Source organism: Neolamprologus multifasciatus, chromosome 3 (genome assembly GCF_963576455.1).
Source record: "Neolamprologus multifasciatus chromosome 3, fNeoMul1.2, whole genome shotgun sequence".
NCBI lineage: Eukaryota > Metazoa > Chordata > Actinopteri > Cichliformes > Cichlidae > Neolamprologus > Neolamprologus multifasciatus.
Window position 1 is genome coordinate 47431271 of NC_140441.1, and position 16901 is coordinate 47448171.

The following is a 16901-nucleotide window of genomic DNA, read 5'->3' on the forward strand; positions in this document are numbered from 1 at the left end:
TGCGAGGCTGTGAAATGGGACGGTCTACTCTTCAGATTTGTGTAACCGCTGTGTCGGTGGAGTTTAATAAACTCGGCCGTCTGCTCCTTGCTATCTAAAATATAAAAGGACACTGCCGTAAATTCTCGATCGTCTCACACTTCTGTTTAATCAGTTTTCTGTTTAACTAGAAAATATTAAAAGTGTATTTGGTGATACACAAAAAAGGGTAATGTTTAAGTATAGTTTGGGACCACACATGTCCAAACACTGGTGTGTGGGCCTACTTAGTATTAAGAAAAGCCCACTAAAAGAACGCCCACCAGACCAAAGCAATGGTTTTGACTTGATCAGCATTAACCCCGCCCCCTGACTTTGATGGGTGAAGCTGACAAATAAAATGTATTTATTAACACCGATACAGGAACAGGAGTAGCAACGTGAATTAAATAAATACATCATTAAATAATTCATTAAATGTGTCAGTAAAATAATTAAAATAGAAAACAAACCAATAATTGATTAAATATGTAATTAACTAATTAGAATTGTACATAAATAAATAATGAATTTTTTAAAATTAAATTCATTATCAACATTTTTAATTAATTATGTACATTTTTAATTAATTACTGAAATAAATAATTCATTAGTGATGTATTTATTTAATACAACCATAAAATTATTGCTAGTTTACTCAAAATAATTTTAAGACATCAATATTAAAGGTTAAATTATGATAATGAATACATGCAACTATAACTGATGACATAAGAATTTGGATTTTTTAAGCTAAAGCGAAGGTGCTGACTCACTTGGCATGTTACTCTCAAATCTTCCCTAATAACAATAACATAATTACACTTTAGCAACAAGAGGGCAGCACCATTATTACAAGTCGCATGTATATAAAGGTACAGTGATTATATTACAGTGATTTTGACAAAAACAAAACAGAAGTTGATGGCAGTGTGTTTTTCCATAACATACCAACCAAATTAAATAATAAAAACTTTATAACTTACAGAGCTTTTTTAGAGGCTTTGACCACTGGCAGCAGCCTCAGAAGAGCCTCCTCTGAAGCAAAGTATTTTCTCAGGTCAAACACATCCAGATCTTTTTCTGATGACAGTAAGATGAAGACCAGAGCTGACCACTGAGCAGGAGACAGTTTATCTGTGGAGAGACGTCCTGATCTCAGGGACTGTTGGATCTCCTCCACTAGAGAACGATCATTCAGTTCATTCAGACAGTGAAACAGATTGATGCTTTTCTCTGCAGACAGATTCTCACTGAGCTTCTCCTTGATGTACTGAACTGCTTCTTGATTGGTCTGTGAGCTACTTCCTGTCTGTGTCAGCAGACCTCGTAGGAGAGTCTGATTGGTCTGCATTGAAAGACCCAGGAGGAAGCGGAGGAACAAGTCCAGGTGTCCATTGGGGCTCTGTAAGACCTTGTCCACAGCACACTGGTGGAGAGATTGAAGTTTTGGTTTATCAAATAATTTAGACCACATGGACGTTGTTTGTTCCTCTTCCAGCAGATTGAGTCCAGAGTTGATGAAGGTCAGGTGGACATGAAGAGCAGCCAGAAACTCCTGAACACTGAGATGAACAAAGCAGAACACCTTGTTCTGGTACAGTTGTTTCTCCTCTTTAAAGATCTGTGTGAACACTCCTGAGTACACTGAGGCTGCTCTGATATCGATGCCACACTCTGTCAGGTCTGGTTCATAGAAGATCAGGTTTCCTTTCTGCAGCTGATCAAAAGCCAGTTTTCCCAGTGACTCAATCATCTTCCTGCTCTCTGGATTCCAGTGTGGATCTGTCTCAACTCCTCCATCATATTTGATCCTCTTGACTTTGGCCTGAACCACCAGGAAGTGGATGTACATCTCAGTCAGGGTCTTGGGCAGCTCTCCTCCCTCTCTGGTTTCCAGCACATCCTCCAGAACTGTAGCAGTGATCCAGCAGAAGACTGGGATGTGGCACATGATGTGGAGGCTTCGAGCTTTCTTGATGTGGGAGATGATCCTGCTGGCCTGCTCCTCATCTCTGAATCTCTTCCTGAAGTACTCCTCCTTCTGTGGGTCAGTGAACCCTCTGACCTCTGTCACCATGTCGACACACTGAGGAGGGATCTGATTGGCTGCTGCAGGTCGTGTAGTTATCCAAAGGCGAGCAGAAGGGAGCAGGTTCCCTCTGATGAGGTTTGTCAGCAGCTCATCCAATGAGGTGGACTTTCTTGTTTCAGTCAGGATTTTAGTTTTGTTGAAGTCCAAATTAAGTCGACACTCATCCAGACCATCAAGTATGAACACAACCTGGAAGTCTTCAAGCCTGCAGATTCCTGATTCGTTAGTTTGATTAAAGAAGTGATGAACAAGTTCCACCAAGCTGAACTTTTCCTCTTTCAGCACATTCAGCTCTCTGAAAGTGAATGGAAATATGAACTGGATGTCCTGGTTGGCTTTGTCTTCAGCCCAGTCCAGGCTGTATTTCTGTGTTAAGACCGTTTTCCCAATGCCAGCCACTCCCTTTGTCAGCACTGTTCTGATTGGTTTATCTCTTCCAGGTGAGGCTTTAAAGATGTCTTCTTGTCTGATTGTTGTTTCTGGTCTGTCTGGTTTCCTGGATGCTGTTTCAATCTGTCTAACCTCATGTTCATCATTGACCTCTGCAGTCCCTCCCTCTGTGATGTAGAGCTCTGTGTAGATCTGATTCAGAAGGGTTGGGTTTCCTGCTTTAGCGATCCCCTCAAACACACACTGGAACTTCTTCTTCAGTTGGGCTTTAAGTTCTCGTTTACAGAGTGGAGCAAATTCTGAAGGTAAGAAATTTAGAAAAAAATATTATATAATAAATATCATAGCCTTTCAGTACCCTGAAAGGATGAATGTCTATTGGTCCATTTCTTGAGCTATTAGGAAAGATCAATATTCAGTCTTTAGAGAAATTCTCTTACTGCTCTGTAGATGGTCAGCCATCTCATGCTGCTTAAGTCTCCTCAAGAAGTGGAGTGTGATCTTCAGAAATGCTTCTCTGCAGCTCTTTCTTTCATCTTCATCCTCACCTTCAAACATCTCCTCATCCTCCATCTGGCTCTTTAAAGTTTCTGGGTGATCTGGACTCAGAACCTTCAGGATCTTCTTCAGCTCGTTCTTCACAAACATGGTGATGTTATCCTCCAGCCGCTGGAAAAGAAGACTATATGAATTACCCAGTGGTAAATGGACTGGTTGTTATATAGCTCTCTTTGATACTCTGTGCACACAAAGCATTTTATACAACATGCCTCATTCAACCAAGCACATTGTTCTATGCTTAAATACTTTCTTTCACACTCTGATGGATGCATCAGAGGGCAGCTTGGGTTTAGTACGTTACCCAGTACATTTGCCAGCCAGGGTTTGATTCACAAACCTTCTGACTAGTAGCTGACCTGCTCACCTCCTGAGCTACAGTCACCCCAATCTGACTGAAATCATGGAGCCCAAACTCTGATTTATGTTGGACACACTGACAATCGTCTGGTCTACAAAGTGCACCATAGAGGTGACTGAAAACAACAAATGTAAAAGTAGTACTACAAACCATAACCACAGAGTCCAGGTGTGTTTGATGTTGCTGTGCAGACTGACCAGTGGAAACCTCTGCTCTCTCCTGGTCCACTCTGTGGAGGAGTAATGAATAATTAGCTCATGTTATGTCTGTCCACACACAGACACAAGCTAAAGGTCCATGAAGTGATGTTTGGATGGGTTCAGTCAATCAGATGACTGTCAAGGTGAAGCTTTGCTAGTCCTGGTGATCCCACTGAGAATTAACAACTCAGTTTCCAGATGTCTGTAGTTTTCTGCTCAGTTTCTTTAGTCCCAACAGCTCTTACCATCTCCTGCATAAAGCTTTCCCTCCATGCTCAGATGCCCTGGAACAAGGTGCTCTCTTTATATCTGTGAGTGGTTTAAAGTGCCAACTTGCAGTGCTCGCCAAACTTTGTGTCAGCAAAAATAGTTCTAATGTTTCTTACATTTATTACATTTTTACACACACAAATCAATGAACGCAAAAACATAAACTTTTCAGATATTTTGTTTTACAATGTTACAAAACTCAGTTCACAACTACACAGTCTGATTTACAAGTACAAAATATTTATGACCACAGTTTGAGCCGATGTATGTCCCGAGTCTGTGGACTCAGTGGTTTTGTTTTGATTGTTATTGTCTTTTGTTACAATTTCCTTCTGATTAAGATTTTCTAGTTCTGAGGTTTTGGTTTCCGTGTTCCCTCTGTACTGTGTTAGTATTGTTTCTCTGTGTTCAATTCAATTCAATTCAATTCAATTCAATTCAATTCAATTCAATTTTATTTATATAGCGCCAAATCACAACAAAAGTCGCCTCAAGGCGCTTCATAGATACAGAGAAAAACCCAACAATCATATGACCCCCTATGAGCAGCACTTTGGCGACAGTGGGAAGGAAAAACTCCCTTTTAACAGGAAGAAACCTCCAAACAAAAGTCGCCTCAAGAACTTCTTTTTAGCTCAAAGCTAATAGCATACATTTAAGATGTTTTATTTTGACAGTGCCATGTCCTATGTTAGTGGCTGTGTCCCAATTCAGGGTCTGCACGCTTGAAGTACGCATTTTAAGTGCAATTACATCACTGCCACGCGACGACGGCTGTCCCAATTCGAAGTGTACTTCAAATGCATACTCCAAATGCGGCGCTGATTTTCCCAAATATCAAGCGTGGTCCGGTGCACGCTTCGTGGTCCCATATATCCCACAATTCATAGCGCAGCGGTGGGTGTGGATAATTTTGCCGCAAAATACGGCAGAAGGGAGCGGCCAAGAGTGAACTGTCAAAAGTAAGTACTGAATATGACGTCACTTATTTATGTGCGAATGTTTAATAACGAATAACATTAAAACATTGCTGTTGGCCACATGTCAGCAAAGTTGTGTGACTTTAGTGATGTTTGTACTTTCAGCGTTAACTTGGTTTTAAAGCCTCTACTGGTGTATATATATATATATATATATATGTATATATATATATATATATATATATACGACTCGTAATCTGGAGAGGAAATGGCGTGTCACAAATTTAGAGGATCATCATTTAGCCTGGAGAAATAGTTTGTTGCTTTATAAGAAAGCCCTCCGCAAAGCCAGAACAGCTTACTATTCGTCACTGATTGAAGAAAATAAGAACAACCCCAGGTTTCTCTTCAGCACTGTAGCCAGGCTGACAAAAAGCCAGAGCTCTTTTGAGCCAACCATCCCTTTAACGTTAACTAGTGATGACTTCATGAACTTCTTCACAAATAAAATTTTTATCATTAGAGAAAAAATTACCAATAATCATCCCACAGATGTAATATTATCTACAGCTACTTGTAGTTCCATTGATGTTAAGTTAGACTCTTTTTTTCCAATCGATCTTTCTGAGTTAACGTCAATAATTACTTCCTCCAAACCATCAACGTGTCTTTTAGACCCCATTCCTACAAAACTGCTCAAAGAAGTTCTGCCATTGATTAATTCTTCGATCTTATACATGATCAACCTATCTCTAATAATCGGCTATGTACCACAGGCCTTCAAGGTGGCTGCAGTTAAACCTTTACTCAAAAAGCCATCTCTAGACCCAGCAGTCTTAGCTAATTATAGGCCAATCTCCAACCTTCCTTTTATATCAAAAATCCTTGAAAGAGTAGTTGTCAAACAGCTAACAGATCATCTGCAGAGGAATGGTTTATTTGAAGAGTTTCAGTCAGGTTTCAGAGCTCATCACAGCACAGAAACAGCTTTAGTGAAGGTTACAAATGATCTTCTTATGGCCTCTGACAGTGGACTCATCTCTGTGCTTGTCCTTCTTGACCTTAGTACAGCATTCGATACTGTCGACCATAATATTCTATTAGAGCGATTAGAACATGCTGTAGGTATTACAGGTATTGCACTGCAGTGGTTTGTATCATATCTATCTAATAGACTCCAATTTGTGCATGTAAATGGAGAGTCCTCTTCACACACTGAGGTTAATTATGGAGTTCCACAGGGTTCAGTGCTAGGACCAATTCTGTTTACATTATACATGCTTCCCCTAGGCAGCATCATTAGAAGACATAGCATACATTTTCACTGCTATGCAGATGACACCCAGCTCTATCTGTCCATGAAGCCAGATAACACACACCAATTAGTTAAACTGCAGGAATGTCTTAAAGACATAAAGACTTGGATGGCCACTAACTTTCTGCTTTTCAACTCAGATAAAACTGAGGTCATTGTACTCGGCGCTGAAAAGCTTAGAAATTTGGTATCTAACCAGATTCTTACTCTGGATGGCATTACCTTGGCCTCCAGTAACACTGTGAGGAACCTTGGAGTCATTTTTGACCAGGATATGTCCTTCAACGCACATATTAAACAAATATGTAAGACTGCGTTCTTCCATTTGCGCAACATCTCTAAAATTAGAAATATCCTGTCTCAGAGTGACGCTGAAAAACTAGTTCATGCATTTATTACTTCCAGGCTGGACTACTGCAATTCATTATTATCAGGATGTCCAAAAAACTCACTGAAAAGCCTTCAGTTAATCCAAAATGCTGCAGCAAGAGTACTGACAGGGACTAGAAAGAGAGAGCATATTTCTCCTGTTTTGGCTTCCCTTCATTGGCTTCCTGTTAAATCCAGAATTGAATTCAAAATCCTGCTCCTCACATACAAGGTCTTAAATAATCAGGCCCCATCTTATCTTAATGACCTTGTAGTACCATATCACCCTATTAGAGCACTTCGCTCTCGCTCTGCAGGCCTACTTGTTGTTCCTAGAGTATTTAAAAGTAGAATGGGAGGGAGAGCCTTTAGTTTTCAGGCCCCTCTTCTGTGGAACCAGCTTCCAGTTTGGATTCGGGAGACAGACAGTCTGTTATTAATCTCTGTCTCTCTTCCACAGCATGTCTTTATCCTGTCTTCCTTCTCTCACCCCAACCGGTCGCAGCAGATGGCCGCCCCTCCCTGAGCCTGGTTCTGCCGGAGGTTTCTTCCTGTTAAAAGGGAGTTTTTCCTTCCCACTGTCGCCAAAGTGCTTGCTCATAGGGGGTCATATGATTGTTGGGTTTTTCTCTGTATCTATGAAGCGCCTTGAGGCGACATTTGTTGTGATTTGGCGCTATATAAATAAAATTGAATTGAATTGAATTGAATTGAATTGAATATATACATATATATATATATGTATATATACCAACCACAATTACCGACACTAACAAGCTGATCTACAATACGGCAGCAGTGATCAGTGAGCTGCTTGGCTACAAGTTGAACAGCCACAAGGGGCAGTACCCTCCATGGAGAAGGAGGCTAGAGAACCACAGAACCAGCAAAGGTGTACTCTCAGTGGCAAGGGAACAATAATAAGAGAACAGCACCACCAAGGCTGGAGACGGTGCAATACTGGAAGAGTATATGGGAGAAGGACGCAAGCCATAACGGCAATGCTCAGTGGCTAGTGGATCTGAGGGCAGACCATAGCAACCTCCCTGAGCAGGGTCCAGTAACCATCACAGTGGCAGATATCCAAGAAAGGGTCTCCAGTATGAAGAGTTGGACAGCACCAGGGCCCGACATGGTTCACGCCTACTGGCTAAAGAAGCTGACTGCACTCCACGAGCGTCTGGCAGCACAAATGAACCAGCTGCTAGTTAACGAGGGACACCCGGAATGGCTAACCGAAGGTCGGCCGGTCCTGATCCCCAAGGACCCCAAGAAGGGACCGGTCCCCTCGAACTACCGACCAATAACCTGCCTCAGTACTACATGGAAGCTCCTGTCAGGCATCATATCGGCTAAGATGAACAGGCACATGGGTCAATACATGAGCGGGACACAGAAAGGAATAGGCAAGAATACCAGAGGCGCAAAACACCAGCTACTAGTAGACAGAACAGTCAGCCGAGACTGCAAGACCAGACTGACCAACCTGTGCACTGCCTGGATTGATTACAAGAAGGCCTATGACTCAATGCCCCACAGCTGGATACTGGAATGCCTAGAATTGTACAAGATCAATGGGACCCTAAGAGCCTTCATCAGGAACTCAATGGGGATGTGGCGTACAACACTAGAGGCCAACTCCAAGCCCATAGCACAAGTCACCATCAAGTGCGGGATCTACCAAGGAGATGCTCTGTCCCCACTGCTGTTCTGCATAGGCCTGAACCCCCTCAGTGAGATCATTAACAAGACTGGCTACGGATACCGACTACGGAACGGAGCAGTTGTCAGCCACCTCCTGTGCATGGATGACATCAAGCTGTATGCCAAGAGTGAACGAGACATCGATTCACTGATCCACACTACCAGGCTATACAGCAATGACATTGGAATGTCGTTTGGGCTGGAGAAGTGTAGTCGGATGGTAACAAAGAGAGGGAAGGTAGTCAGAACTGAGGGGATTGAACTACCAGAAGGCAACATTGCAGACATAGAGGACAGTTACAAGTACCTGGGGATCCCGCAGGCGAATGGGAACCATGAAGAGGCCGCTAGAAAAGCTGCAACCACCAAGTACCTGCAGAGGGTCAGGCAAGTCCTGAGGAGTCAGTTGAACGGTAAGAACAAGATCCGGGCCATCAACACGTACGCCCTGCCCGTGATCAGGTACCCTGCTGGGGTAATAGGCTGGCCAAAGGAGGAGATAGAAGCCACTGACATAAAGACAAGAAAGCTCCTTACCATGCATGGAGGGTTTCACCCCAAGTCCACCCCAAGCGGAAGGAAGGGGGCTGCGGACTGGTGAGTGTCAGCACCACAGTCAAGGATGAGACAACGAACATCCAAGAATACATCACGAAGATGGCCCCAACTGACAGCGTGCTCAGTGAATACCTCAGGCAGCAGAAACCCAAGAAAGAGGAGGGAGACGAGGAACAATCATGGAAGGACAGGCCCCTGCACGGTATGTACCACCGGCAGATAGAGGAGGTGGCTGATATCCAGAAATCCTACCAGTGGCTGGACAAAGCTGGACTGAAAGACAGCACAGAGGCACTAATCATGGCAGCACAAGAACAAGCTCTGAGTACAAGATCCATAGAGGCTGGGGTCTATCACACCAGGCAAGACCCCAGGTGCAGGCTGTGTAAAGATGCCCCAGAGACAATCCAGCACATAACAGCAGGGTGCAAGATGCTAGCAGGCAAGGCATACATGGAACGCCATAACCAAGTGGCCAGCATAGTGTACAGGAACATCTGTGCTGAGTATAACCTGGAAGTCCCGAGGTCAAAATGGGAAATGCCCCCAAGGGTGGTGGAGAATGACCGAGCTAAGATCCTGTGGGACTTCCAGATGGCTAACCAACCGGACATAGTGGTGGTAGACAAACAGAAGAAGACGGCTGTAGTGATCGATGTAGCGGTTCCGAATGACAGCAATATCAGGAAGAAGGAACACGAGAAGCTGGAGAAATACCAAGGGCTCAGAGAAGAGCTCGAGAGGATGTGGAGGGTGAAGGTAACGGTGGTCCCCGTGGTAATTGGAGCACTAGGTGCGGTGACTCCCAAGCTCGGAGAGTGGCTCCAGCAGATCCCGGGAATAAGATCAGAGATCTCTGTCCAGAAGAGCGCAGTCCTGGGAACAGCTAAGATAAGCTTCAAGCTCCCAGGCCTCTGGTAGAGGACCCGAGCTTGAAGGATAAACCGCCCGCAGGGGCGTGCTGGGTGTTTTCATATATATATATATATATATATATACACATACATACATATATATATATATATATATATATATATATATATATATATATATATATACACACACACATATATATTAGGGGTGCAACGATACACAAAATTCACGGTTCGGTTCAATACTTTTTCACGGTTCGATATTTTTTCGATACAAAAAAAAATGTTTATGCCTTTTTAATTTGTCATTTATTAAATTTTCTCGGCACATTCTGCACCACATCTCTGTGCGTTCATCGTTTGTTTGAAGCCAGCTCACCTCCTGCAACCACTTTTCCGAGAATACGTGCTTCTTTTGTGGTTCGGACTCCTTCTGACATTTCTTTGGAGGTGGAGGAACATCACAGTAATTGCTTAAAGGAGCTTCTTCGACATCTTTAAGAGTTCTAAACAAATGTCTGTCCTCCTCCTGAAAATCGTATGTATGCAAACACGCATTGCAACTTCTTAACTTGTGCGCTTTTTCTATTTTGACAGCAAATGTGCACCTGCGGACCACTTATGTGCAGCCCTGGTTATTCAGCTCGTCATATTGCAGCCACAGAAATTCTTTTGTCCATGAAACCATAAAGCTGCACTTTCTTTTTGCCTTATAGTCTGATTTGTCATAACCTTTCCGTTTTGTGGTAAGCTTTTCTTTGGCTGTCACTTCTTCACCCTGACCTGTCTTATTTGGCTCAGCAGAACTAAAATATATATCCTGCTGCTTTTACACACACACTCACATAACGCTCAGCGATTCTCTGCGCGATCAACCTCTCACATGTTTAAGCTTGCTGCGGGAGATTTCACTTGTCATGTTTGCATAGTAAGCTAACGATTGATAAGACGATGTCAGAGGAATTGGTGCGCAAATTATCATCACTCACCAATCAGTGCTGTCGCTCTCTATACACAGTTCGCAAAGTGAAAGCAAAAAACAAGCACAAATTCAAATGCGATTTCAGTATGTCACATATTGACAGTGGCTCACCGATGCCAATGACATAATTACCCAGCTACATTTCCGAAAGAATGCAAAAGCATTGACATATATTTTTCCTTCCTACGATAGGCCGACGGGCAGGGCAGAGATAGATTTTGGTAGCCCGACTGGAAAAAGATGAGTGATTCCTCAATCAGATACAGGGCTCGCAAAATCGCTAGCCCGACGTCCCGGGGCTAGCGATTTTGCGAGCCCTGTATCTGATTGAGGAATCACTCATCTTTGAAAAAGAGAGTTTATTACAGAGAAATGTCTCTTTCCAAAATAAAAGCTATACTATACGCTTCTTCTGGGCTATATTCTCAGCAGCATATTAAACATATCAGGTCCCCATAAGGAGAATCATGTGCTAACGGCTGTCTAAATGACTCGGGTAAAGTTTGTAGCATTCGTGCTTGTTGTTTTTGTCTGCTTCCACTTGTCTTTGCACTAGGGTGATGTCGGGGTAAATGTGCAGTCATATTCAGTTGTGTTCCCACTAGTGCTGTCAGCGTAAATCTTGTTGAAATGACGTTAACGCCACAACACGGCAAATCTCCGTTAACGAGCTACCGCGGATCGCCCCGTGCCTGGGGCTGGACGGCCAACACGTTAACGAGCTAACTGCGCTAACACACTAGTTCCCACCCATGTAATTGAGCATTGCGTGGCACATCCGACATACTGTTTTATTTTTGTCCATGACGCGCTTACCTTCAAGGTCATACGTCACATGAAGAACAAAATAGTTCCAAACGCCAGATGTGAATGAGGGTGGGGGAGGTTCAATTTGCCATGTTGCAAGGAGAGCTTAACTTCTGTCTTGCTAGCCTGCCTTGCGCTCAGTGAATCTGTGTTCGACTTCTCCGCCTAGGCTGCACTGTCGAGCGCAGATCCACTGAGCGCTCAACACAGACAGCACCGTCAGAAGGAAAGTTGATAAAATAAATTAAAAATTGTTCGATACATATGCGTACCAAACCGAAAGCACTGTATTGAACGGTTCAATATTGATACGAGTATCGTTGCACCCCTAATATATATATATGTATATATATATATATATATATATATATATATATATATATATATATATATATATATATATATATATATATATAGGCCTCTGCAGGCCTACTTGTTGTTCCTAGAGTATTTAAAAGTAGAATGGGAGGGAGAGCCTTCAGTTTTCAGGCCCCTCTTCTGTGGAACCAGCTTCCAGTTTGGATTCAGGAGACAGACACTATCTCTACTTTTAAGATTAGGCTTCAAACTTTCCTTTTTGCTAAAGCATATAGTTAGGGCTGGACCAGGTGACCCTGAATCCTCCCTTAGTTATGCTGCAATAGATGTAGGCTGCCGGGGGATTCCCATGATGCATTGAGTTTTTCCTTTCCAGTCACCTTTCTCACTCACTATGTGTTAATAGACCTCTCTGCATTGAATCATATCTGTTATTAACTTCTGTCTCTCTTCCACAGCATGTCTTTATCCTGTCTTCCTTCTCTCACCCCAACCAATCACAGCAGATGGCCGCCCCTCCCTGAGCCTGGTTCTGCCGGAGGTTTCTTCCTGTTAAAAGGGAGTTTTTCCTTCCCACTGTCGCCAAAGTGCTGCTCATAGGGGGTCATATGATTGTTGGGTTTTTCTCTGTATCTATGAAGCGCCTTGAGGCGACTTTTGTTGTGATTTGGCGCTATATAAATAAAATTGAATTGAATTGAATTAGCCAATTGTTATTTACTAACTAATCTTAAAATGACTGTTCAGTACAGAAATGAAGTCCAACAATCATGTTTTACAGTCCTGTGGTCTCAGCCTCAGATACTCAACTAATCACAGTGATGTCATGACAAAAATGAATGAACAACAAAACATTTTTTCTCCTTCATTTCTGTCAAACAAAGCTGTATGTGACGTTTCTCGTGGTTAGTATCATGGTTGCTAGGCAACCTGAGCAGCACGGCGAAGGCTAGACCGTCCCATTTCACAAGCCTCTCACTTCCGCACTTCTCGTACTTATAGTACGTACCGTACGTAGTACGCGTAGTGCGCATACTTCAAGCGTGCAGACCCTGAATTGGGACACAGCTAGTGTGTCTACTTTTGCGTCCCCTTGTCTGGTTATGTCCAATTAATCCTGCTGTGTCTCCCTCCCTTTTCTCATTCCCTGATTGCTCTTTTGTGTATATGAGCCCTTTGTTTTCTCCTGCTTGTTGCTGGTTCGTCTGTGTTATCTCCCCGTGTCTCCGTTTAAGGTTTCAGGTTAGGTTTTTAGTTTTTTCAGTAGAGGTTATCTTAGCTTCTGCACAGGCCATCTCCACTGCACTTCACTGTTTCAATAAATCTCACTCACTTCACAGCAGTATCGGCATCTTGGGTCCTTTATTAAATTCAACATGGCTCGCCCCGCTAACTGTGACATAAGATGTGAAAACAATATCCAAAAAACATGAGGGACAAACAGGGAATAGTTTTAAGGTGCAGGGCCAACAAACTGAGTCTATCCATAAACTCAGAGTTGATTGAATTAGCATTTTGAATTGGCTGATCTGAGTTACTTCAATCAAGTCTATGTTCACTTTGAGTTAAGATTATATGTGATTAATGTAAAAGAAAAAAGCCATCATCAGCAACTGATTCTGATTTAGCAGGTTTTCAAATCTAAACGGTACCCATCCCTAGCGGGCATCCCTAAACCTTTACTTAAAAAGCATCCCTAGACCCAGCTGTCTTAGCTAATTATAGGCCAATCTCCAACCTGACAATCCTTGAAAGAGTAGTTGGGGGGAGACAATCAGAGGGGCAGTGTGATGATCTTAGGTTACAAACTACCGCAGTCAAGTCCAGAGGTGGGTAGTAACGAGTTACATTTACTCCGTTACGTTTACTTGAGTAAGTTTTTGAAAAAAAAAAAAGTACTTTTAAAGTACCTTTTGGTGCTTTAATGGCTAACATTAAAATGTGCTGGCACACATGTTAATGTTAGCCATTTAAATATTAGCAGTTAGCTGAGGCCACAAGAAGAACAACGGATGATAACATTAGATTTTCAAGACTAGGCAGAGACGTGTTTTCCTTCCTTTTCATGTTTCTGTAATCCACCAGTGTGCTCATGCTTTTTTAAGTGAAAACATATTTTTAATGATCAAATATAATTATTTTTGTTATTTGTGGATTTTAAATGTCCTTGACAGAGACAGATGATAATCATTATCCTGCACTGTGGTCTCAGGTTTGGTCGAGCTAGCACAAAAAATGGCTGGCTATGTTGAACTTCCTCCTGGGATCTACACTAAGAAGTGAGTCCAACATTAGCAGGGTCTCTTTCCTTTATCTGGATTCACTTTAGCATTCACAGTCACGTGAAGCTTGTTATTAACTCGATAAGTCAACCCAGGGTTTCAGCTGAGCGTTCACATGAAACACATGGTGTTGGCAGCATCTGATCAATCATATTCATGGAGACGTGTATCAGCAACAGAGCAGCTGAGTTTGCAGAAGGAAGTCAAACTAAACCACAGGAACAACATGAGGAGATTACACACATAATAAAATACTAGCAGTAACACAGCTGCTGCATCAAATCAGTCGTGTGATCGTGTGTGAGAGGAGAAGGACTGTAAAGGAGTTTGCTATTAAAAGCTCTGTATGAATGTGGGAGCATTTGAAGGGCTTTAAAAAGGCCAATATAAAATAAAAGGCAGCAAAATTGCTGACTGTGAAAGTCACCAGACTTATCAGACCTCTGTGATTAAGACCTGTAAGAACACCTATTTGTACTTGTTGGCATTATATCAAATACACACGTATATTAAGCCTTTGTTTGAACTCTGGTTGAATTTGTTACTTTCAGACTGTGAAACATCACAGACGCTGCAGCTGCAGATCTTTTTTTTCACCTGGAAATTTACTTTCAATGTTAGATGGAAAATGTATTGCTCAGTTTAACCAGAGTAAGAACAATAATCCATAAACCTTCATAAAGACAAACATCTCCCCAGAACATTGAGCTGCTGAAGTGTCACTGAAGGGAAAAACTATTTGTCCTCCTCCATCCAGCAACACCTGAAACACCTCAGTGGAAGCTCCTCCCTACACTGTGTTTGAAGCAAAGCACAAAGGAGACACCTGCTGGAGCAGCTGGAGTCCTACAGACACTCAGCCTCTTCACTACACAAACACCTCCTACAGCATCCACTCTTTCCACTCTGACTGCTGTGTTTGTGGAAACACTCCAACACACACCGCTTCACATACCAACATAGAAATGTGTGTGAAAAAGAGCTGAGCTGATATTAAACATGAGGATTTATTCAAAAATACAGAGTCAGGAACAACATCTAGACACACATTACCTCTCAGCAGCAGAAGAACATCCTTTAAAGTTTACAACAATTTCCTTCGACTCGTTGCTCTTTAAGGAAACACAGCTGGGTTCAGGTCCAGGAGATTCTGGCCTCTTATTGATCCTAAAAGAAAAAGAATAAATGTAACAGGTTCATGAGATAGGAAGGAAAAACTGAAAATATTAAATTAAAGACATGATGAACAATCTGAAACTCATAAAAATAATGTACTTACTCTTTGTCACATAACAATCTTTTGTTAAAGTTTACAACAATTTCCTTCGACTCGTTGCTCTTTAAGGAAACACAGCTGGGTTCAGGTCCAGGTTCTGGATTAGTTTCAGGGTTATGTCCAGCTGAGCCTGGTACGCCCCACAGCTCTGGGCTTTAAAACAACACACACAGAGGTATGACTGTGAATAATGATGGAGCAGTGATGTGAGTGCTGAGCTGTGACATGGAGAAGAGTCATAGACAGTTAGAGATGGTCATCTCACCTCTGAGCTTTGGTCTGGCTCTCTTGTTCCCCACACAGAGTGCTTTTAGAGGGAGGGACTCCCTCCTCTCTGTCCTCACACTGATCCATGCTGCTGAAAACATCCAGATGAACAGAATCAACTTTTTGGGGATTTACTGGATGATTGAGCATCAAGACACTTTTTAATATTTTACTAGTTTCTGAAGCTTTTTACCAACTTTCTTCAAATTGGTCTGCTGTCATTTTATTGTTGACAAAAAGAGATTTTGAGTTTGACTGTTGACGTTTCCATGTGGGACTGTTGCTGCAACACCAGGATGTTACTACAGAATACACTTTATATTGTGAGCACTTGGATGTTAGTCCAGTGATCCTAAACTGACACACCTGCACCTGGATTCATTCTGACCAGATTTGATCCCAACAGTGTTTCATACTTAATACATCAGACACAAACTCTGCAGCTGTCATTGTGTGCAGTGTGTGTGCAGCAGGACACCGTGTCCTATGAGTGTTATACTACAATAAACAGAGCCTGACCGCGGGCATAAAGAGGGCAAAACCCCACTTATGCTCTAAAGATGAAGTTCTGTTTCTCTTCAAATGACCTTCAGAGCATGTGGAGGGTCATTAAACGCATCACAGATTACCTCAAGAACAACAGGCTGAAGAACATAAAAACAGAGTTTCTGTCTGATGGTTTGAACATGAAACAGGAATTATTGAGCAAAAACGGCCAGTTTACTAACTCTGCAGAATTTATGAAGTAACATCAGCGCATTCACCTACAATACACGAATGAATATCACCAGTTAAACTGAAAAAGGAAAATAACCTGCATACAAATACGACAGCAGACTATAGCGAACGAGCAGAGAAATGCATTTTATAGATGAAATGTTGGCAGCGACTTCGGAAAAGCAACAAGGACACCCCTGTCTCACTGTCAGCAGTTAAAGAACATCCACAGACTGGAAGCCCGTTTCCGTTTCCGTCACTAAAAAAAAGAAGGATCCATAACTCGAAATTTTGAAAAAACTAACTCAAAATTTCGAGTTAATAAGTCGAAATTTGGAGAATGGATCCTTTTTTGTGGCGGAAACGGGCTTCCATAACAGACTGATGGAGGCGGGAGAAGCTGCCTACAGTCATCAGTCAGTGGATCCACTGTAACATCGACTCTGAGTTCAGCTGCTGATCATCAACTAACTGTTTCTGTCTCATTCCCAGACTCTGATCTCACATAAAACGAAGCAGATTTATGCTGAAACTAAGCTGCACACAGCTGATGTTAGCCAGGAAAACAGTACAGACTGCTAACGTTACCTTAACATGGAGACGATCAACTGCGCCACAACAT

The 16901-nt window shown here is 42.4% G+C and overlaps 2 protein-coding genes across 4 annotated transcripts in view; one reads left to right on the forward strand and one right to left on the reverse strand.

Moving 5' to 3' along the window:
• Positions 1–16104, reverse strand: part of LOC146523719 (protein NLRC3-like) — a 54587-nt gene extending 38483 nt beyond the window's left edge. The window contains exons 1-6 of one of the 3 annotated variants that reach the window (XM_085153947.1): positions 15561–16104; positions 15299–15448; positions 15073–15186; positions 3573–3651; positions 2944–3172; positions 1005–2802 (exon numbers count right to left, since the gene is read on the reverse strand). In XM_085153947.1, the coding sequence (XP_085010073.1) occupies positions 1005–2802; positions 2944–3172; positions 3573–3651; positions 15073–15186; positions 15299–15448; positions 15561–15712 (2522 nt within the window). In that variant the 5' untranslated portion in view covers positions 15713–16104. The remainder of the gene's footprint in view (positions 1–1004; positions 2803–2943; positions 3173–3572; positions 3652–15072; positions 15187–15298; positions 15449–15560) is intronic. The other 2 variants (XM_085153948.1, XM_085153949.1) reach the window with 2 other exon arrangements.
• Positions 16105–16860: 756 nt separating this feature from the next.
• Positions 16861–16901, forward strand: part of LOC146523720 (very-long-chain (3R)-3-hydroxyacyl-CoA dehydratase 4-like) — a 5373-nt gene continuing 5332 nt past the window's right edge. The window contains exon 1 of the mRNA XM_085154039.1: positions 16861–16901. This exon is cut by the window's right edge and continues 526 nt beyond it. The gene's annotated coding sequence lies outside the window, so the exon portion shown is untranslated.